We start from the raw sequence: 23721 nt of genomic DNA, 5'->3' as shown, positions 1-23721 counted from the left end.
CTTTCTTTCTTCTTTCTTTCTTTCTTTCTTTCTCTTTCTTTCTTTCTTTCTTTCTTTCTTTCTTTCTTTCTTTCTTTCTTTCTTTCTTTCTTTCTTTCTTTTTCTTTTCTTCCTTTTTTTTTGGTGGAGATGCCGGGATTTTTTTTTTAATTTTAAACTGGTTCTTTTTAATTAATATCTTTAAATACCTTGATTACAAATATGATTGTTGTTGGGTTTCAGTCATGTAAAAAACACCCCCCTTCACCAGTGCAACATTCCCATCCTTTACGTATTTTGTGTGAATTTAGAATTATTTTGCACAAAAGTATAAAAACTATCTCCGTTACTCTCTAGTAACCCTCCATTATAAAAAAGTATTTCAAACAAATACATACTTGAAAGTTTTATTATTGAACTTAGAGCATAGAATTAGTATGGGATTCTCATAAAATAGTCTGCAAGAGAAAGAAGGGATTTTAATCATAGCCTAAATTTTATTATTTATTGATATTTTTATCTATAGGGGAAAAACCCAAATAACATTGTAACTATTTTTGAAAATGAGAAAAAAAAAGAGCAAAAGAATGAATTGTGCAACAGATCGTTAATCAGAGAAAAAAGGGGGAGAAATCAAGAATGAAAGAACCCTCATCACTATGAGTAGGAGGATGGAAAAGTCCTGTCTCAAAGCAGGAAGAACTGACTTTATCTTCAGCTTCTTGGCCTTAAGGGAAGCTACTCAACCCATCTGAGTTTTTTGTAAAATATAACCACAACGTTGCCAAGAGTATGCCATTAAATAAGACAATACATTCAAAATGTTTATCACAATGCCTAACACATAATAGTGAACACAATAGATAAACCTTGCCTGTGTTTGTTTATATGGCTAAAAACTCAACAAAACTTCTCTAGAAATCCCGTTTTAAAAGGTCTAAATTACACTCAGAAAACTCAAGAACAGAAAGTCCAACAATCCCATCCAAAACAGGAGAGAAGAGATGAACAAACACTTCTACCAAAGAAGACATATAGATGGCCAAAAGCCATATATATAATAAAAGAGCTCATCATCACTCATGTTTAGGGAAATGCAAATTAAAAGAATATTGAGATATTATCTCAAGCCAGTGATGATGGCACATATCAAAAAGTCTGGAAAAAGCCAATGTTATCTGGAACCCTCATCTCCATTGGTGAACAATGCCATCTGGTTTTGCTTCGATATAAAGTAATATGGAGATCTCTCTAAAAATAGAAATAAAGTTCCTATAGTACCTAGCAATATCACTTCTCAATACTAACCCCCAAACACAAAAACATTAATTTGAAAGGATAGGTGTACATGTATGTTCATCACAGTATGTATAACTGCTAAAATATGAAAACAACCCAAATATCCTGATAAAGAGAAATGAGTCAGTAAGCTGTGGTAAATACAGATAATAGAATATCTTGCAACTATAAGCATTGACAGAATCATGCAATTGGTTGGAAAATGGATAGAGCTAGAAGCCATCAGAAGGAAAGGGACAGATCTCTCTCATATGTGGGATGTAAAGATACACAGCAGGGCAGTAACTAAGGGCCAAAGGCAATACAATAGGGAAATCAATTCACAGAATTGAGTTTGTGTATTGGGTGGGTAAAAGGAAGGGTCTTGGAATTCTCAGGGGAAGGGCAATATGTGTGGTGTTGGGTGATGGTTGTGCTATTGAAATTATTATGGACACAGGAAGTTATCTTTAGCAATATTGCAATTCAAAATTTCTCAACCAATAAAGACAAAAATATATAAAATAAAATGCAAATTTTATTATTATTTAGGTATGACAAAGCCAACAGATTAGTAGATAATTGCTATTGAAAAGACAGTTCCCAAGAAAAAGGGTCATTCTCACACACAGAGACCAATGAGCGTCCAATAGGGAAACACTAGGATAGATGAGGGTAGGTGGAGAGACGCATATCTAAAAGTCTTTGTTGTTTCTTGTGAGAAGAAATGGGTGAGGCAGGGCACTGACTACTTTGAGTAATGTCAGCAGCTTCTTGGGTGTAGTGACTGTCTCTGCTTGTCTGGTATCTGCCCCAGGGTGCCATGGGCAGGTGAGAGTGATTTACAGAGATCCTGATAAAGGAGATGGATAGGACATGGAATCTGGATTGGTTTAATTCTACAAGAAGAGCCTATTCCCAACTAGTCCTGCCAAAGGCACACTTCTAAGACCAGCAATACCCCTCAAAATACAAAAATACAAGAAATAAAAAGGCATGGCGGATACAAATCCTGATCTTTCACATCCCTATAGCAGCACTCATGGATATACCATTTGGGACAGGAAAGAGTGGGTCTTCCATGACCCATAGGCCAATGGTTCCCTTCCTGACCTATATCCCCACAGAGCCAGGAGGATGTTGAGCCAAAGCCAGTGCCCAGCAGGCAGCTACACCCTTAGGAAATCATGCCATCTGGTGTTAGTCCAAAGTAATTAGCTTAACATTGGATGTAGGGTGCTATTCAAATGTTTCTCATAAATAGATAATGAATTACTGATGATGACTTCCCAGATTAAAAATATTAAGAAAAAATTTCAGAGCCCATAAGTCATTATTAGCCAATCTAACCTTGACCATGATTGACCCTGAGTGTAATCCCTTGTACTGTCCAGGTTAGAGGAATGGCCTGACAGCACCTAGCAGCCCTAAGGCCATAGGGACTACTGGTGTCTAGTTTAGGCTTTCTGCCTTGAGCTGGTTTTCCTTTCACTGACACTGGCTCCAGAGACACAGGGGTTGGCTGTAGGTCTAGCAGAGTTTTGTTCTGAGATCTGACTGATCTCTGACACTCGACTCCCTCCTAATTCTACATTCTCAGGGGAATGACAGCCACTTGGTCGAGCTAGAGAGTACAAGAGACACCTTTATCCATCCCCACGGATTGTCAATGCATCTTGTTCTATGGGTTGTGGTTCTTTGTGGGCTTGGTGCCTTCACACATTTTCACTTTTGTTCACCTTCTATATTCCAAGACCCAGCAAAAGACTTAACAGAAATGCCCACCCTTTCAAACACTTTCTGAGTTTCTGTATCCTCATCTTAAACTCAGTTCATCAAAGTAACTTACCAAGCACTCTGTCCTAGGAGGACTTTCGGATTCTAAGATCTGTTGAATGGTTTGCAAAATAGTGAGAAATTTATATTTTAATATTGATTTGTTTTTGTTTTTATTTTGAAGTCACACCCTGCAGTATTCAGGGGCTACTCCTGGCTCTGCACTCAGAAATAGCTCCTGGCAGTTTCGGGGGACCATATAGGATGCTAGGATTTGAACCACCTTCTGTCCTGGGTCGGTTGGCTATGTGCAAGTTAAATGCCCTACTGGTATGCTATTTTTCTTGCCCCTATTGATTTATTTTTGGAGGAGTTGGTATATAGATTATTTTGCCTTTAGTATCTTTTATTTTTAATTAATTTTAATTGAATCACCATTTTTAAAATTGTATCATGAGATATAGAGTTGCAAAGTTGTTCATGATTGAGTTCCAGTCATACAATGTTCCAGCACTCATCCTTTAATCAGTGTATATTTTCTACCATCAATGTTGCTGAAGAGGTATCTTCAATATCCCAAGATCAATAAATTATTAGCCAGACTCACAGAGAAAGAGAGAACCCTAATAAATCTATCAAAAATGAAAAGGGACACATCACAACAGACACTACAGAAATTTAAATGATAATCAGAGATTACTTTCGGGACACACATTTTCTGTCGATTCCATCCCAGCTCTATCTGATTCTAGATTCTTTAACCAGCCCTCTTCTCTTGTCTTTATCTTCTGACCACCCAAGATCTTATCTCCTACTCCCAGAGACGTGACCTTGAAGTATTTTGGAGAGGGTTGGGAGAGAAGGGAGAAAGGGAGATTGGGCCATATCCAGTAATGTTCAGGGTCTCTTACTGGTTCACTGCTCAGGAGTGACTTCTAGTGGAGTGTAGAGGACCATAACAGTAACAGGATCAAACTAGAATACAATGCAAGCATCTTAACCTAAGTACCATCTCTTTGGCTAGCCTTGACTTCACCCATATTACACAACCACCAGTAGCTGCACCTATAGAAAGCAAGTACTTCTACCAGTCTCCTCAAACATGTCTTCTTTTATTTCTTCTTTCTTTCTTTCTTTCTTTCTCTTTCTTTCTTTCTTTCTTTCTTTCTTTCTTTCTCTTTCTTTTTTTTCTTTTCTTTCTTTCTTTCTCTTTCTTTCTTTCTTTCTTTCTTTCTTCTTTCTTTCTTTCTTTCTTTTCTTTCTCTTTCTTTCTTTCTTTCTTCTTCTTTCTTTCTTTCTTTCTTTCTTCTTTCTTTCTTTCTTTCTTTCTTTCTTTCTTTCTTTCTTTCTGTCTTTCTTTTTCTTTCTTTCTTTCTTTCTTTCTTTCTTTCTTTCTTTCTTTCTTTTCTTTCTCTTTCTTTCTTTCTTCTTTCTTCTTTTCTTTCTTTTCTTCTTCTTTCTTTCTTTCTTTCTTCTCTTCTTTCTTTTCTTTCTTTCTTTCTTTTCTTTCTTTCTTTCTTTCTTTCTTTTCTTTTTTTTCTTTCTCTTTCTTTCTTCTTTCTTTTTCTTTCTTTCTTCTTTCTTTCTTTCTCTCTCTCTTTCTTTCTTTCCCTTCTTTCTTTCTTTCTTTCTTTTCTTCTTTCTTTCTTTCTTTCTTCTCTTCTTCCTTCCTCTTTCCTTCCTTCCTTCCTTCTTTCTTTCTTTCTCTTTTCTTTCTTTCTTTCTTCTTTTTCTTTCTCTTTTCTTTTCTTTCTTTCTTTCTTTCTTTCTTTCTTTCTTTCTTTCTTTCTTTCTTTCTCTCTTTCTTTCTTTCTTCTTTCTTTCTCTCTCTTTCTCTCTTTCTTCTTTCTTTCTTTCTCTCTTTCTTTCTTTCTTTCTTTCTCTCTCTTTCTTTCTCTCTCTTTCTTCTCTTTCTCTTTCTTTCTTTCTTTCTTTCTTCTATCTTCTATCTTTTTTTCTTTGTTCTTTCTTTCTTTCTCTTTCTTTCTTTCTTTCTTTCTTTTTTTCTTTCTTTCTTTCTTTTTCTCTCTCTTTCTCTCTTTCTTTCTTTCTTTTTCTTTCTTTCTCTCTTTCATTGTTTCTTTCTTTCTTCTTCTTTCTATCTTTCTTTCTTTCTTTCTTTCTTTCTTTCTTTCTTTCTTCTTTCTTTCTTTCTTTTCTTTCTTTCTTTCTTTCTTTCTTTCTTTCTTTCTTTCTTTCTTTCCCTCCCTCCCTCCCTCCTCCTCCCTCCCTCCCTCCCTTCCTTCTTCCTTCCTTCCTTCCTTCCTTCCTTCCTTCCTTCCATCCTTCCTTCCTTCCTTCCTTCCTTCCTTCCTTCCTTCCTTCCTTCCTTCCTTCCTTCCTTCTTTTCTTTTCTTTTTTTTCATTTTTGGTCCACACCTGCTGACACTCAGGAATTACTCCTGGCTACATGCTCAAAAATCACTCCTGGCTTGGGGAACCAGATGGGACACTGGGGGAAATCCAACCACAGTCCATTCTGGGCCAGCCGTGTGCAAAGCAAACGCCCTACCGCTGCACCATCACCCCAGCTCCAAGTCTTCATTTCTTAAATGCTGAACCATCCTCTTATTTCTTCTCCCTGATCTATAAATAGACTTAAGAGTTTCCCATGTTAAAAAAGGAAACAGCGATATCTGTCTCGCCTCCCCAATTCCAGTCTAATCTCTCTCCTTCATATAGCCTGGATTTCCCTATCTGCCTTTGTTCTTTTTCTCTGCTGTTTTGTGCACTACTTGGAATTTTCACAAATTATATTCACCACCACAAGCCCATTTTCTCCTGAATTTTAACCTACACTTTACAAGCTTATGAATTCAGGGTTGGGAGTCTGTAGCCAGTCAGCCTGAATTTGAAGTCTTTCCTGACTTGTTATAGCTGGGTACTCTAGGGCAAGTTAGTAAGCTTAAGTTTTCTTCTCAGGGAAATGGAGTTAATATAGAATTTATGTTGTGAGAAGCAAAATATTTAGCTCAGTTCCTGGCACATAAGAAAACAGTTTAATAAATGTGACCTATTGTTGCTTGACCCTGCAGTAACCCAATGGTCTACATGTCCAAACAGTTTTGGACATAGAGTTTTAAGTCTTATCTATCTAGTCTCCCCAGTTTCATACTCTCTCTCTGCCTTTGCTTCCAGGAAGTCACTCTTGGCAGTCTGCTTGCTTTGACTTCTCTCTATGAAAACCCTGCAAGGAGAGCACAGAGATATCTTAGAGATTGGCATACAAGGGGCTCTGAGTTCATCTCTAGAATCCTCATATATAGCCCAAATACCTCCAGCACCACTAAGTGTGACCCCTAGCAGAATACATTTTGGGGGTTGAGCACCATTGTGTTCCTTGCACAAGCATTGCAACATCATGCCTGGTTGGTCAAGTATTGGGGGAGTCCTTCAATAGTTCTTCCACTGCCTGCCAAATAAAATGCAAGCTTCTCTTCTGCACCTTAAAGGAAATAGTGCCCAGGATACAAGAGCCCCCCACTGAGTGGGAGAAACTATTCACCCAATACCCATCAGATAAGGGGCTAATCTCCAAAATATACAAGGCACTGACAGAACTTTACAAGAAAAAAAAACTAATCCCATCAAAAAATGGGGAGAAGAAATGAACAGACACTTTGACAAAGAAGAAATACACATGGCCAAAAGACACATGAAAAAATGCTCCACATCACTAATCATCAGGGAGATGCAAATCAAAACAATGATGAGATACCACCTCACACCACAGAGAATGGCACACATCACAAAGAATGAGAATAAACAGTGTTGGCAGGATGTGGAGAGAAAGGAACCCTTATCCACTGCTGGTGGGAATGCCATCTAGTACAACCTTTATGGAAAGCGATATGGAGATTCCTCCAAAAACTGGAAATCGAATTCCATACAATCCAGCTATACCACTCCTAGGAATATACCCTAGGAACACAAAAATACAATACAAAAACCCCTTCCTTACACCTATATTCATTGCAGCACTATTTACCATAGCAAGACTCTGGAAACAACCAAGATGCCCTTCAACAGATGAATGGCTAAAGAAACTGTGGTACATATACACAATGGAATATTATGCAGCTGTCAGGAGAGATGAAGTCATGAAATTTTCCTATACATGGATGTACACGGAATCTATTATGCTGAGTGAAATAAGTTAGAGAGAGAGAGAAAAACGCAGAATGGTCTCACTCATCTGTGGGTTTTAAGAAAAATGAAAGACATTCTTGCAATAATAATTTTCAGACACAAAAGAGAAAAGAGCTGGAAGTTCCAGCTCACCTCAGGAAGCTCACCACAAAGAGTGATGAGTTTAGTTAGATAAATAACTACATTTTGAACTGTCCTCATAATGAGAATGTATGAGGGAAATGGAGAGCCTGTCTAGAGTACAGGTGGGGGTCGGGTGGGGAGGAGGGAGACTTGGGACATTGGTGATGGGAATGTTGCACTGGTGATGGGTGGTGTTCTTTACATGACTGAAACCCAAACACAATCATGTATGTAATCAAGGTGTTTAAATAAAATATAAAAAAGAAATGCAAGCTGCTAAGCCCACCATATAAGATGGGTTCTGAGCTCTGAGCTCTTCCACTCATTCCAACTCTGCTCTCTCCAGGCAGGTGCCCTTGGAAATATGCTGTCTCTACTCTCAGCACCCTACTTTCCTTTTGGGAACACCAAGTAGAACCAAATATTCTTATAATCCATTTATATAATCCTGTGCTTGCACCTTTCTACCCTGACACCTACCAAGTTCCCAGCAGGCTGAACTATCAGATACAGCTGTTTCTACTCTGTCACACCTCTGTGCCTTTGCTTACTCTGTCCTTTTCTGTCCAAAGTTTATCCTTCAAGTCAGCTCTCTAGGTCATGATTAAGCAGATTAAGAAGCTGCTTCTGCAGACTGAGATGGTCCTGCTTACCCTCTGCTGCATCACTTCCATCCTGCATTGGTCTCAGATTCCTCCACATGGATTTTCTGGCTAGACAGTACAGTTGAGCAGGAGCAGCTTTTCAGACAGCCAAGCTAGAAGTGGTCTGTGAGCACTAAGTCAATAGTAAATCCTGAGCATTGCTGAATGTGCCCCCAAAACAAAAGCAATAGCAGAAAATACAAGGTTTTCCTAAGTCTACATTCTGCTTTGCAGCCTTATCGCCATTGGGTGCACACACCCCATCTCACCCCTGCCCTTTGGATTTTCTCTCCAGCTAGGCACACTCACTACAAATCTAGCTCATTTGTCCATCTCTTCTTACTAAAATATTACATCCTATTGGGGTGTCTTAAACAGTGTTCAGGATACCCAGATATCACTTCTAACTATACTTTTTTGTTTGTTTGTTTTGGGCCACACCCGTCGGTGCTCAGGGGTTACTCCTGGCTGTCTGCTCAGAAATAGCTCCTGGCAGGCACGGGGGATCATATGGGACACCGGGATTCGAACCAACCACCTTTGGTCCTGGATCGGCTGCTTGCAAGGCAAACGCCGCTGTGCTATCTCTCCGGGCCCTTCTAACTATACTTTACCAGACTGTGAGGTATGGACAAATCATTGCTCTCCGATTAGGCAAGCAGTTGCTCAAGAGGCCATGTGATGATCGTGTTCCACAAACGCAGTCACCATGTCTATATTCAGCCACTACATAGACTAAATATATCCTCAAAAGGGATGTAGACCAAGTCATGAAAAATGATGGGTACCAAGGCTCTGCAGTTGAAAGCTGGCAATCTGGAGAGAGGAAGAAAATGTGTCCGCCCTGCTAAAGCTAACCTGGCTGCTTTGCCAGAATCAGCCACAACGGCTGCTCCACCAATGACCCCACTTCATTATTCGTTTATAATTCTGTGGAAACAGCAATCTGAGAAAAACTCCAGCTATGCCAATATTTGAGCTGACATCTCCAGAACTTCTTTTGAAGTGAATGCAGACACCCTCCCCATACTTTTTGTACTTAGAGAAGCCCTGGAAGCACAAAAAGCCACAGTATCAACAACAGTTGAAATGTGGCACAAAAGCCACAATATCAACAATAGTGCTTGGAATTCCTGGAACATGCAGCTGCGTTCACAGCTGTGCAACAACTCCAATTTTTGCAATGCAGTCCTCTTCGTAGGAATCAATTTAGAATGCCTATGTGTTTTGAAGTCACCTAATGTTCAGAAACCAAAGAAGTAACAGAAAGATCAACTTGCAACAAGAGCTTAATAAGCCTTCTGACAATGACTTACTGACCTCATCACAAGATACAATGATTTTCACAAATTTTCTTGTTGCTATACTCTTTTGTGTGTGTGTGTGTGTGTGTTACACCAGCAGTGTTCAGGGGTCACTCCTGGCTCTATGCTCAGAAATTGCTCCTGGCAGGCTCGGGGGACCATATGGGATGCCGGGATTTGAACCACCATCCTTCTGCATGCAAGGCAAATGCCCTACCTTCATGCTATCTCTCCGTCCCCGCTATACTCTTTTTTTCTTTCTTTTCTTTAATAATTTTATTCATACTTACCTGGAAATAAATGTATTATTATCAATTATGTTAACTAGATCATACTTGGTCTTTAAATAAACTAATTTTTACACACACACGTAGTGCTGAAGATAGAACTTAGGCCCATCACATGCAACAAGTTTCAGCCTCTCCAGCTCAAAATTTTTCCAAGTGCCTTGATACTTGATTCTAAAGTTTTTCCAAGACTAATAGTGTAACCAGGACTTTATAAATACATAATAACTATCTGTTGAGTAAATTGTTAAAAAATCAGAAGAAAAAATTTTAGTGGAATATTTTTCTTTTCCTTTCATTTCTCATTTTAGCTTTTATAGAATAGCTATAATAGTGTTAAACTTTCTGGTATTGATGTACCAAATTCTTTTTTTATTTGTTTGCTTTGTGGGCCACACCCAGTGATGCTCAGGGGTTACTCCTGGCTATGTGCTCAGAAATCATTCCTGACTTGGGGGACCATATGATAAGCTGGAGGATTGAAGCACTGTCCTAGGCTAGCGCCGACAAGGCAAATACCTTACTGCTTGCACCACCGCTCCAGCCCCATGATGTACCAATTTCTTATTCTCCATCACTACCAAAGGGCTATGACCTTCCACTACTGTCTTTATAAAATTCTGGTCTGACCTTCAGAATGCACTACCTCTCCTCACTGTTTGCTAATCACTTGTGTAAACCAAGTCCCAGGTCTTGCCATTGTTTCATATTGTACATTCCCTAGTTGTGTGATACTCAATTTAACTGCATATCCCTAGTGGGCAATACATTATCCTACATCTAGGAGGCACTAAGTCTGCATATTGAATGCATATTTGAATGAGTAGACAAATGAATATTTGATGACATTGCTTGACAGTTTTAAATAGCTTCCTTAAAAACTATTAGATTTGGTTCCGGGCGGTGGCGCTAAAGGTAAGGTGCCTGCCTTGCCTGCGCTAGCCTTGCACGGACCGCGGTTCAATCCCCTGGTGTCCCATATGGTCCCCCAAGCCAGGAGCAACTTCTGAGCGCATAGCCAGGAGTAACCCCTGAGCGTTACCGGGTGTGGCCCAAAAACCAAAACCAAAAACAAAAACAAAAAAAAACCTATTAGATTCACAGTTTCTATCTTCTAATCCTCACTATTTATTTTGAATACACTACATCTCAGTTTTGAGATGTAGTGTATTCACTTGAGCCTATTTTTGCTGAAACTATTGCCATTGTTGGGTCCCATTTACTTCTTTATTGATTGTTTAAGAATTTACAAAGAGCTCCGAGAATGAGAAATTGATTCCCATCCCCTTGTCCCCTTTTGGGGGGAAATCTTGGTAATATTTATCAGCAGTAAATAATCCATACAGACAGGAGGGTTATGGGGTAAAAGGTTGGGCGAAGAGAGTCCTTTGTCAGCCTGCTGCTAGCTCCAAAACACACCCCGAGCCAGCCAGCCAACTCTGGCAAAAGACCCTGAACGCCTGGAACCCAAGCTATTTATTTGGCTCTCAACAGCACCCCCACCTGGAACATCAAGGCAGGACGACAGGTAAAGGAATATCTTATGGAAATATTTTCATATACAGCAGCCAGGACTTGGGCCCATATTTGGTGGAAATACTCAGTACATTCAGCGTGTCAATGCATTGCTTACAGATATGTTTACTGGAGATGAGCTCTTGGGCATTGGGGCTGTGCATCATTTTTAGTTGTAGTGCTTGCAGAGGGGGGGTACATATTGAGTTTCAGTGCTCCCATACACCTGGTTATAGGGCAGCTGGGAAACATTTGCAGCATCGAGAACTGCAGCAGGTTTGTCAGAATTGCACTCAGGCCTTTGCTTGCAGACACTTCAGTTCAGATGCTGAGCTATATGCAACATCCACGGCTTACTGCTCTTTGACCTTAACTCAGCCACTGTTCTTTCCACACCTTGCCCATACTCAAAACTCACATAGATTCAATTATAAAACATTTGTAATAGGCCACTCACTGTTCCAGCCACTGCCTCAAGCTTCATCTGCTCCACCTCTCTTTCTCACTGTGAGGACAAGCAGATCGTCTCTGGAAGCTTCCCCCAACAATCCTCGCCACCATGGCGCCCCAAAACCCATAGCTTAGCAAGTTATCACAGACAATATAAACCAATTAGCAGATTTTGCACATGTGTTAATGTGTCAGATGTCACTTCCAGGAACTGGCGTTGCTTAGCATGTTAAATAATTTAGATGAAAAATTTTCTATTTCTTTTATGCACTCCTCAATTTCCTATGGAGAATATTGTGTGCAAACTGCCCATACAATCAAGAACTTAGGATCCTCCCTATTTCTTGGACGTATGTAGAAGTGTGCAAAGAGCAGAGGTTGGGAAGTTAGGAAGTGAGAGATTTGGCGTGGAACAATCTTCCTGGTGACCCCTTTGCTGTCCCTGGGGGTCTCAGGTTACCTCTTGTCTCCCCTTCAATGTGTTGTCACAGTGGGTTTCAGAATCAGATGATAAGCTTATTAAATATGTTTATAAGCTAAGTCTAAACAGTTTCTATGTGAAGCCATGAGAGATTCTTTTATTTATGAAGCCTGTCTGCTTTAAAGCAGGGGTTTTTATAATCTATTTGCTGATCAAAAGCCTTTCTCACTTAAAGGCCTTTTTAGGGGGTTGGGTCACACCCGATGGTGCTCAAGGGTTACTCCTGACTCTGTGCTCAGAAATCATTCCTGACAGGCACGGAGTACCACATGGAATGCCGGGATTTGAACCACCGAATGCCCTGGATCGACTGTGTGCAAGGCAAACGCCCTACCGCTGTACTATTTCTCCAGCCCCTTAAAGGTCATTTTTTGCAGAGGGTTTTATTCAATTTTCTTCAAAATTGTGCTATTTGGCACACTTAATGTTTTGTATATTTTCATTTGTTATTTAATTATTTTTATATGCAGATACTTGTAACTCTTTTTTTTTTGTTTGTTTTGTTTTTTGTTTTTTTGGGTCACACCCGGCAGCGCTCAGGGGTCACTCCTGGCTCCACACTCAGAAATTGCTCCTGGCAGGCATGGGGAACCATATGGGATGCCGGGATTTGAACCAATGACCTTCTGCATGAAAGGCAAACGCCTTACCGCATGCTATCTCTCCAGCCCCACTTGTAACTCTTTTTACTAAATATATTCCTGCTTAGAAAATTAACTTCCTAAGAGCTAGTGCCATTTTATTTTATAGTTATTTATATACTTGCTAAGTATTCTTTAAAGCTGTTACTACGTGGAAAGAATAATGTAAGAAAAAAAGATATATAAAGCATACAATTGACACATTCTTCAAGAGAAACAAAATGCAAATCACCAATACAAGGTCTAAGAGATTTTGTTTGTTTGTTTGTTTTTGGGGGCCACTCCCGGTGACGCTCAGGGGTTACTGCTGGCTATGTGTTCAGAAATTGCTCCTGGCTTGGGGGACCATATGGGATGCCGGGGGATCGAACCGCGGTCTGTCCTAGATTAGTGTGTGTAAGGCATATGCCCTATCGCTTGTGCCACTGCTCCAGCCCCAACCAATACAAGGTTTAAAAAAATTTAACTGTGGATGGTGTCTGTATGTGAGAACTAGGGAAGGTATTGTGTAAAAGAAGGCATTTGAATTAGATCTGGGTAGGGAGGAAGAATTTTAGAGGATAATTCTAGAATTTGGGGGAGCTGTGGCATGGGGAAAGAAGAGAGAGCACTCTAGATGAATTTTAGGAAAGTAAAATATGCAAAAGTCTTGAGAAAACCTGGGTAAATAGAGACTGTCTTCTCTAGTGACTCCAGGACAAATGCATCTAGGAGACAAAGGGATGGCAGATGGAGCTCACAATATTATATTTATTATTGATTAAGGCCTCACTGGAAAACTTGACTTTTGGCAGAGCTAAGAGCAGTTGCTAGCTGAAGCCTACAATGAATCTGCTGAACATGGGAATCATGCAGGTCCCAGGATTTTCCAACTCTTCTTTCCTTGACTACTTGAGTGAAATGGTTGAATAAAACAGAGAGGGCTGGAGAGTGGAATGGGTAAAGCATTTGCCTTTCATACAACTGACCTGGGTTCAAACCTTCAGTAGTACATTATCATAATTTATTTTGCACTATCTCTCTTTCACACAAAAGCACAGAATGGTAAAGTAAATTAAAATTAAAAGTAAAATAAAAAATATTAAAAGTAAAATAACTTTGCAGAAATTTCTTGGAAGATTGTAACAGCACAAGGGCTATTCAGGGACTCATAACCAGAATGGGAAGTTCCTTATCTTGTAATTTTGAAGGGATTACATATTATTATTATTATTATTCATTATTATTTTTGATTTTGGGGTCACACTAAGATGTGTTCAGGGCTTTTTAGGGGTGTTGGACCACATCCGGCAGCGTTCAGGGATTACTTCTGGCTCTGCACTCAGAGATCGCTCCTGGCAGGCTTGGGGGATCATATGGGATGCTGGGGATCAAACTTTTCTCAGTCTAAGGTCAGCCACTTACAAGACAAATGCCCTACCACTGTGTTATCACTCTGCCCCTAGTAATGAAGGGTTTTTTCCTAGTTCTGCACTCAGAAATCACTCTTGGCAGTGCATGGGGGGCCATAAGGGCTGCTGTGGGATTGAACATTCAAAGCAAGTGCCCTATTGCTGTATTATCACTCAGACCTCTTATTTTTAAAATTGAGTTTTTGGGGTGAATGCTGTTAGGAAAATAACTACACTAACAACTAGCATGATAATGTTAAAGGATGAGCCCTGTCTTGAATACAAGCAGGGGTGGGTAAGGAGGGGGGGCTTTGGTGGTGGGAAGGTTGCACTGGGGAAGGGGGGTGTTCTGTTTATGACTAAAACCATCTACAATCATGCTTGTAATCATGGTGCTTAAATAAAGATTTAAAAATTGAGTTTTTTGTTTTCATTTATTTATTTAAATGTTAAAGCAAGACAAAAGATCTGTAAATTAAAATATAGATCTCTCACCTTAATTCTAAACAAATACAACTTTATACCCTGAACTAAATTATCAGCTTCTAGTACTGAAGAATCCAGGGGGAATAGCTGAAATATGTTCACTGTGATTATTTCTTCATTTCTCACCTTGAGATCACATCTCTTTCCTTCCTGCTGTACTTGGATAGCTCACAGGAAAAAGTTCTTTCTCATCTGTTTTGGTACCACAGACTAACTATGGACTAGTTTCTGTCTTCCTGCAGTTTTCATTTCCCTTCAGAAAGTATGTGAGTTGACTGTTGGCTTAGATCAAGTGTTGCATGTATTCGAGCAAGTATGATGTGGACATAAGGACCTTATTCCTTAGAGATCCTGTCATCAGAGATCTTTAGGGAAGGAAATAGAGGAGATGAAACCATACAATACACTGCATAAAGAAAGCCAGCATCTATTAAATCTAGATAAAAGTAGAAAACTTTCAGGCATGAGAGAGTATACTTGGCTAGAGAAATTGAGTACTTTGAGAACAGTATTGGGTTGACTACAGAATACTCCTTTTAGAAAGTATTTAATTTATGACATCAATCTTCTTAATACAAATCTTTAAAAATCCTCATCTTTAATTTTTTTTCAATCTATTTATTTCTTCAAATGCTCAAAATATCATTATTATTTAGATCAGTATTTTCAAAATGAATGGTGCTGGGGGTAGGTAGTGTGGGCAATAGGTGCCTTAAGTGCATTTGCAGGAATACTTTCTATTTGTATAAAGTTGTAATAATAAAGTCATGTATGGTTTCATAAGTGTTTTAAGGGATCAAATAAATTTGGGAATCTCTGATATACATAAAATAAATGAGTAAGAAAATTGGAAACGTAAATTGGAAAGTCAATGCTAAAACTCCTATTTTTTCTAGAGCTCTGTTGATTTCTAACTTTTTTTTACAAGTTTGAATCATATCTAAAAATGCAAGAAATACCTAATAATTTTATATACTTTAAAACTCAACTGGCCAAACTCCAAGTGGTTTAGGTGACTTAGGAAATCTAGGTTGCTGATTTTTTTCTTTTTTGGCACTGGGGATCTAACTCTGGATTTTCCACAGGAAAAATGTGTGTTCTGCTGCTGATGTATGCTTTACCCATCTAAAGCTAAACTTGCAAAAATAAGAATGAAGAAGACAAAAATCAGTGGCTCAAAATTCAAAATGGTGATAAAAATAATGATAACTATAAAATATATTCACTTCAGTATTGTGGTGCATAAAAAGGGCTTTTTTGTTTTGTTTCATTTTGGGGTCACACCTGGAGGTGCTTTGGACTTACTCCTAGCTCTGTGCTCAGAGTTTACTCATAGCAGGCTCAGGGAACCAGGGATCAAATCAGGGGCACCTATATGCAAAGCAAATGCTCTATTTTTTGTGCTATCTTTCTGGCCTCTAAGAGTTCTAATTAATAAACGACTGATTACTACAGAGTTTTAACCTTAAGATTCTTTTCTGTGTAAAACCAGATTATTAAAATAAACATGGCCAAAGAGTACAGAAGGTAAGTAAGGTGTTTGTCTTTCATACACCTGACCCAGGTTTAATCTCTGGCACCATATATGTTTCCTCAAGCTCGACCAGGAGTGATCCCGAGCACTGCCAGTTGTGGGCCCCCAAGTCCCTGCTGACCTCAAGTCATAAGACCATAAGAATATCCATCACATATTTTATTAAAGAACCAAGGGATGGGGCCGGAGAGATAGCATGGAGGTAAAGCGTTTGCCTTGCATGCAGAAGGACGGTGGTTCGAATCCTGGCATCCCATATGGCTCCCCGAGCCTGCCAGGAGCGATTTCTGAGTGTGGAGCCAGGAGTTGCCGGGTGTGACTCAAAAAACAAAAACAAACAAACAAACAAAAAAAACCAAGGGAAATGCTCTAGCAATAGAGCAAATTCAGTTATACATTTTTTTTTCTGTGCCCATAAATCTACTTTTAAAACACTTTATTTACTGAGAGCCAGAGCAATAGCACAGTAGGTAGGACATTTGCCTGGCTTGGGGCTGAGCCTGGTTGAATCCCTGGCATCCTGTATAATCTCTTAAGTACCACCAGAGATAATTCCAGAATGCAGAGCCAGTAGTAACCCTGAGCATTGCCAAGTTCGGCCCTCAAAAACAAACTTAAAAAGCCATTTTACCAAGCCGGAGTGGTGGTGCAAGCAGTAAGGCGTTTGCCTTGCGCATGCTAACCTAGGACCAACCGAGGTTCAATCCCCGGTGTCCCATATGGTCCCCCAAGCCAGGAGTAATTTTTGAGCACAGAGCCAGGAGTAACCCATGAGCGTCCCCAGGTGTGGCCCAAAAAGCATACACACACACAGACACACACACACACACACACACACACACACACACACACACACAGCCATTTTACCTACTTAACTTATTTTCTCCCCATCCTATCCTCTCTCTGTTGCCTGCTTTTGCAGCAGTGACTGGGGATTAGGTGGTCATCACACACCTGATTATGATGGTCACACATTTTCAGCTCTAATGTCACTGTTGGTTGCACAACAGGTTGTAGTACTACCACATTCAGTCATCAGTTCTGTGGTCCTTTCCTTGCAGTGCTTGCCTTAGGTTGCCCCTCCACTGAGCCACACAAGCCACAACTGTGGTATTCTTTGGTGAATATACTTAGTACCATAAGTATAATGATGGGGCTTCCTAAGGTTTACTGTTGAAGCTTATCCCTATGATTGCCAAAGCTACTTTATCCACAGTGGTGGGCATTTGCCTTGCATGCAGTAAATCCAGGACAAATGGTGGCTCAAATCGCGGAATCCCATATGGTTCCCCATGCCTGCCAGGAACAATTTCTGAGTGTAGAGCCAGGAGTAACCCCTGAGCACTGCCGCTTGTGAGCCCAAAACAAAACAAAGTAACTTCATCCTGACTCTGGTATCTGTACATCTTTTTCTCCTCCTTCTCTTTGAGATGTAGTGCTTATCAGATATCACACTCTTTTTGTAAAGCTTACACACAACCTACTGTAGTGTAACTAGAAATCATTTCCAGTGCCTGGTCTACAGCACAGCAGCAGGTTCAAACAGCAGATCTGCTAGAATTGTATTTAGAGCATATGCAAGGCTGGGCTTTTGAACTTATGATCATATGCTTACAAAGCCAGATTTCTAAGCCACTATATTCTTCCTCTCTGGATTTAAAGGATTACATTTTATTTTATTTTTTAGTTTTTGGGGTACACCTGGTGACACTTAGGGGTTATTCCTGTCTATGCGCTCAGAAATCGATCCTGGCTTGGGGACCATATGGGATGCCGGAAATCGAACTGGGTCCCCCCTGGGCTGGCCGCATGCAAGGCAAATGCCCTACCGCTGTGCTATCACTCTGGCCCCCAGGATTACATTTTAAAGATGAAATGGTTAACTTTTTTTTTAAACGGAGCCCTAAATATCTATACCTGTAGCACGACTTGGGGTGAGTGATGACTATCACTTAAACTTTAAGAACCAGTTTCCCTTCCACAGAACCTACAGATTCAGGAGCTAAGTGTAAGGTTGAGGAGGGAACAGATATCCCTGTCTGCTCTATTGAATATGAAATGACATAAAGTCAGGGACCGAGCACTAGTACAGTGAATGGGGCACTTACCTGGCATGCCGCTGACCCAAGTTCAATCTCCAGGACCCCATAGGGTCTCCCAAGCTCCTCCAGGAGTGATCCCTGAGTTTAGAGTCAGAAATAACCCTAAGCTTGACTACGTGTGGCTCCCAAACCCAACAAGATAATATGATCCCCTCCATGGCAATACAATAATACATGGGAGAGAGAATAGAAGGACTGGGAAAAGGAAATGTGGGAGAAGAATGAAGACTTTGGGGGTGGGGGGGCTAGAGAGTTCCCTTGCTAAAACTAGTTCTAGATGAATGTCTGCTTCCCTGTCCCCACTGCTCTCTGGACTCCATTTTGTAGAGCTTCTATTGGACATCTTTGACTCAGGAACAATTTGGGGTCCCAGGTAGAGTCTACACTTTCCACTAGATGAAAAACATGCACATATTCAAGTAAGAAAATGACTACTATCTATGTCTACTGATATATGTCTGTTGATATATGTTCTATGTCTACTGATGTATATTTTATGTCTACTGATATACGTTCTATGTCTGCTGTTCTGTGTCTCCTGGTCATCACAGCCTACCAAGTTGGCACATTATCTTCTCAGCTTCTCAGACAAGGAAACAAGGTCTGGTTGAGTCGGGCTTGGAACTCGGGGCTCTCACATCTTCAGAGAGACTCTTCTAGCAAGTTCTAGAAGATTGAGTTTGATGATGATTTTATTTAGGGGAGGTAGAAGAACGTTGTGGTGTGTGTGTGTGTGTGTGTGTGTGTGTGTGTGTGTGTGTGTTTTGGGGTCATTTTCTGAACTGCATATGAGTTTTAGTCAAGGCATGAGTAAGTTGGTTCTTGTAACAGGTAAATATGAATATAGGGCGGTGTGTGATAGCTTATTTTGGTAAGCCCTATGCAAATGAGTGGTGCTTTTGTCAAGGCATGCTTGTGAGGGCTTTTTCTTTTCTTTCTTCTTTCTTTCTTTCTTTCTTTCTTTCTTTCTTTCTTTCTTTCTTTCTTTCTTTCTTTCTTTCTTTCTTTATTTCTTTCTTTCTTTATTTCTTTTTTCTTTCTTCTTTCTTTCTTCTTTCTTTCTTTCTTTCTCTTCTTTCTTTCTTTTTCTTTCTTCTTTCTTTCTTTCTTTCTTTCTTTGTCTTTCTTTCTTTCTTTCTTTCTTTCTTTCTTTCTTTCTTTCTTTCTTTCTTTCTTTTTTCTTTCTTTCTTTCTTCTTTCTTTTCTTTCTTTCTTTCTTCTTTCTTTCTTTCTTTCTTTCTTTCTTTCTTTCTTTCTTTCTTTCTTTCTTTCTTTCTTTCTTTCTCTTTCTTTGTGCCTAATTGTGAATAAGGATATCTGTACGCATGAGTTTTGAGCGTGCAAGCTCCAGCTCACACATCTGGGTGTATGATGCGATGCAATGCGATGCTGGGTAGGGGTCCCTACTTCCTGAGTGTAAGTATATGTTTGCATGCGTGCTCATGCCTGCATTCATGTAGTGGAGAATGCCAGGATGTTGGCGAACTGGATAGGGGTCCCTTCTTTCCCACATGCTCGGTGTGAGGGAGCGCTAGCCTCTTCCAGGGGGTGTGTGCCGGGGGTGGCTGCTGGTTGAGGTCCCAGGAAGGTTGCTGGGAGTGACTGCTGTATTGGGGTGCTGGGTGGGGTCCCTTCTTCCCCTGTGTGAGAGTGAGCATCTGCCTCTTCCAGGAGATGTGCTGGGGGTGGCTGCTGGTCTGGGGTCCCTTCTTCCCCACGTGTCCCTTTCGAGAGGGCACGCCAGCTTCTTTCAGGGGGTGTGTCAGGGTGACCACTGGTTTGGGGTCCCAGGGAGTGTGTGCCAGGGATGGCTGCTGGACAGTTGGGGTGCTGAGTGGGGGGTCCCTACTTCCCCACCTGCCCCTTGGAGAGTGAACATCAGCCTCTTCAGGGGGTGTGTCAGGTGGGGTACCAGGGGTGTGTGCCAAGGGTAACTGCGGGTTGGGGTGCTGAGTGGGGCCCCAGGGGGAGGTGTACTGGGGGGGTGGCTGCTGGTCAGTTGGGGTGCTGGATGGGGGGTCCCTTCTTCCCCACGTGTGCTATGTGGAGAGTTTCAGCCTGTTCCAGAGGGTGTGCTGGAGGGTGGTTGTTTGTTGGGGTGCTGAGTGGGGGTTCCAGGGGTGTGTGCCGAGGGTGACTGCTGGTCGGTTGGGGTGCTGTGTGGGGGCCCCTTCTTCCCCACATGCCCCATATAAGAGTGCCTGGTAGCCTCTTCCAGGAGGGTATGCTGGGGTGCCAGCCAATTGGGGTGCTGGGTGTGGATTTCAGGTGATGTGTGCCAGGGTAGTTGCTGGTTGGTCAGAGTGCTGGGTTGGGTTCCCTTCTTCCCCACATGCCCTGTACAAGAGTGCCTGGTAGCCTCTTCCAGGAGGGTATGCTGGGGTGCCAGCCAATTGGGGTGCTGCATGGGGGTTCAGGGTCTGTGTGCCAGGGGTGACTGCTGGTTGGTTGGGGTGCTGGGTGGGACTCCTTACTTTCCCTCATGCCCTGTACAAAAGTGCCTGGTAGTCTCTTCCAGGTGGGTATGCTGGGTTGCCGGCCAATTGGTGTGCTACGTAGAGGTCCTTTGGGGTGCTGGGTAAGACTCCCTTCTCCACATGCCCTGTACAAGAGTGCTGACAGCCTCTTCCACAGGGGGATGCTGGGGTGTGCCAGCCAATTGGGCTGCTGCGTGGGAATTCCAGGGTGTGCGTACCAGGTGTGATCGCTGGTATTTTGGAGTGCCGGGTGGGGGTCCCTCCTTTCCCACATACCCCGTGTAAGTGCCTGGCAGTCTCTTCCAGGGGGGTATGCTGGGGTGTGCCAGCCAATTGCGGTGCTGCGTGGGGGGGGGTTAGGGGGTGACTGCTGGTTAGTCGGGGTACTGAATGGGGGATCCCTTTTTCCCCACATGCCCTTTGCGAGAGGGAGCATCAGTCTCTCCAGGGGGGTGTGCTGGGGCGGCTGCTTTTTGGGGTGCTGGGTGGAAATTCCAGGGGTGTATGCCGGGGCGATCGCTGTTCATTTGGGGTGCTGGGTGGGGCTCCCTTCTTCCCCACATGCCCCGTGGGAGAGGGAACCCCAGCCTCTTCCAGGGGGGTGTGCCCCGCCGGGCAGGTGGGCCGGGCCCGCAGCTCTTGGCTCGCAGCCGCGCGATCCTGCAGGGCTGGGCCGGGACTGCGGGGCGGCGCCGGGACAGGAAGCGGAAAGCGGTTGTGCAGCAGCAGAGAAGCAGCAGAAGCAGCAGAAGCAGCAACAGCAGCCTGTCCCGGAGCCCAGCTGCAGGCCGCAGAGCCGGGGCTTCCTTGCACCGACACCCCAAGTCCCGGAGCGCGCTGGCCCGGCGGGGAGGTGAGTCCCTAGGGGACACCCACTTAGATCTGGGGCGCACCGGGGACCCCGACTCCAATGCTCAGCGCAGGTCCGAGCAGTCCCTCCCCAACATGGGTCTTGCACAAGCCCATCCCCGGGGGTGCAAGCAAAAAGATCAGGCTGCACCCCACTCGGTGGGGGAGCGGCCGAGTCCCCCATTCCCTTTTTGGGGTGCTGGAGGGCCGTGTAAGCCGGGACGCACGGAAAGAGCGCAACAGGCAGGTAGAGTTTACTTTCAAAAAAATCTCAGGGGTGGAGCGGGAGGGTTCTGGGAACCCCAAAAAAGCCCTAGCCTGCTGCACTGCACCCCTATCTCTGTAGCCCGCCTTTCCAGCTCCAATTTTGGAGCTGCCCGCCTGGGAAGTAGGGAAGCCTAATGAAAAATTTTATTTTTATTTATGTATTGATTGATTTATTTTGGTTATTTTTGGGGTCACATCCGGAGGAGCCATTCAGGGGGTTTCCTCCTGGGCTCTGCGCTCAGAAATCATTCCTGGCAGGCTCGGGGTGGGGTGGGGGAACCATAGGAGATGCCAGAAATCGAACCCGGGTCCGTTTGGGGTGGGTTGGCTGGGTGCAAGGCAAAAGCCTCTACTGCTGTGCTGTATCGCTCTGGCCCCAAATTAACTGAATTTCTATTTATTTATTTATTTATTTATTTATTTATTTATTTATTTATTTATTTATTTATTTATTTATTTATTTATTTATGGGTTTGGGGCTTTGGGACTCACCTGGCAGTAATGCTCAGGGGTTCCTCCTGGCTCTGTGCTCAGAAATCGCTCCTGGCAGGTTAGGGGGACTCTATGGGATGCCGGGGATCGAACCCCCGTCAGTCCTGGGTCAGCCCCTTGATCTGAATTTTAAGGCATCTCTGGTGCGGGCTGTTGCGGGGCGGAGTCGTGGCCTGGCGGCAAGGAATAGCAGTTGGTGAGAGCCGGAGCTGAGCATTAACTGTGTGGCTGGCATCTTTTCCACCTTTTCCACCTCTTGTGTCTTGGTGCAATGCCCCAGCCCAGGAGGTGTCGTTGCTGGGGCTTAGCTGCTCTTTCAAAGAGGTGAGTCCTCTATGAAATGAAGATTATATTATCTGGTGTTTTTTTATTATTACAATATAAATTTTATACAGTTGTATGAACATCGAATAGAAATAAAAAACGATCAGACTTAAACATCAAATCCAAAGCCAAGCACAACAGAATCGACACCCATTCTACAACAAGCTAGACACAGAGGGGACCACTTATACTAGCAGCCCAGGGGGTAAAGGAAGAAAATATGGGGTGCATACTGGGAACAGGGGTGGACGGAGGACAACTTTGGTGGTGGCTTTTGTTAAATCCCTTTGAAGGGTCCAGTGGTTGAGAATTTTACTTTTTTTTCCCTTAACTTTATTGATTGATTGATGATTGGTTGGTTGGTTTTTGGGCCACACCTGGCTGCAGAGCTCAGGGGTTACTCCTGGCTCTGCACTCAGAAATCGCTCCTGCCAGGCTCTGGGGCCCATATGGGATGCTGGGAATCGAACCAGGTCCATCCTGGGCTGGCAGCATGCAAGGCAAATGCCCTACCACTTTGCTATCTCTCCTGCAAGTCGTTTTAGACACATATAAGAGCCAGCAGACTCTACAGGATCGGGCACTCTTGCTGATATATCTATTAGGGTTACAGAGTGGCTTGAAAATATTCTTAAGTTGTGTCACCCATCAACCATGCTTAACTACCATTCTCCTTCCCGTGAGTGGGTTTGATTACACGGCTCCCGGCTCTTCAAGTGGGATGGCAGAAACTGTCTGAATCCAGGGGACACGTAATTAGTCATTGTATATAACCATTCATTAGAGTTTGGGAAGTCGAATTAAATCGAGGGGATATCCTTGGGGCTTTGATTGGTGGGAGGAAACTGTTTTTATTCCACATGTCCAAGAAATAACAACTCTATACCTCTCCACGAACTTCGAGCAACCCCCAAAGTTCGGCTTCTCTCAGTGTGATTAGCAAAATATCTAATTGGGGAATTTCAGGGTTATCCTCATGTGATGTAGCTTGCTTGTGACTTGATTGGAAAGAAAAATGGCAGAGTATGGAGAATGGCATGTGGTATGTTGTGAGCTCTGCTTGCCCTGCAGTGTGTTTTTATGGTCCCAAGGCATTTGAGTCACAGGACTGAACTCTGAGTTTCCTTGATGCAACACCAGTTACTCTGGTCTATTGAAACTTAAAAAGCTAT

The 23721-nt window shown here is 42.4% G+C and overlaps 1 protein-coding gene across 1 annotated transcript in view; it reads right to left on the bottom strand.

The window, feature by feature from the left end:
- Positions 1-21032, bottom strand: part of LOC125997602 (uncharacterized) — a 59091-nt gene extending 38059 nt beyond the window's left edge. Inside the window, exons 1-2 of the mRNA XM_049766023.1 lie at positions 20634-21032; positions 19652-20179 (exon numbers count right to left, since the gene is read on the bottom strand). Coding sequence (XP_049621980.1) covers positions 19652-20179; positions 20634-21032 — 927 coding nt within the window. The remainder of the gene's footprint in view (positions 1-19651; positions 20180-20633) is intronic.
- Between the last annotated feature and the right edge of the window lie 2689 nt (positions 21033-23721).

This window comes from Suncus etruscus, chromosome 19 (assembly GCF_024139225.1).
Source record: "Suncus etruscus isolate mSunEtr1 chromosome 19, mSunEtr1.pri.cur, whole genome shotgun sequence".
Lineage (NCBI taxonomy): Eukaryota > Metazoa > Chordata > Mammalia > Eulipotyphla > Soricidae > Suncus > Suncus etruscus.
Note: the sequence above shows the minus strand (reverse complement) of the source record. Positions and strands in the feature narration are given on the sequence as shown.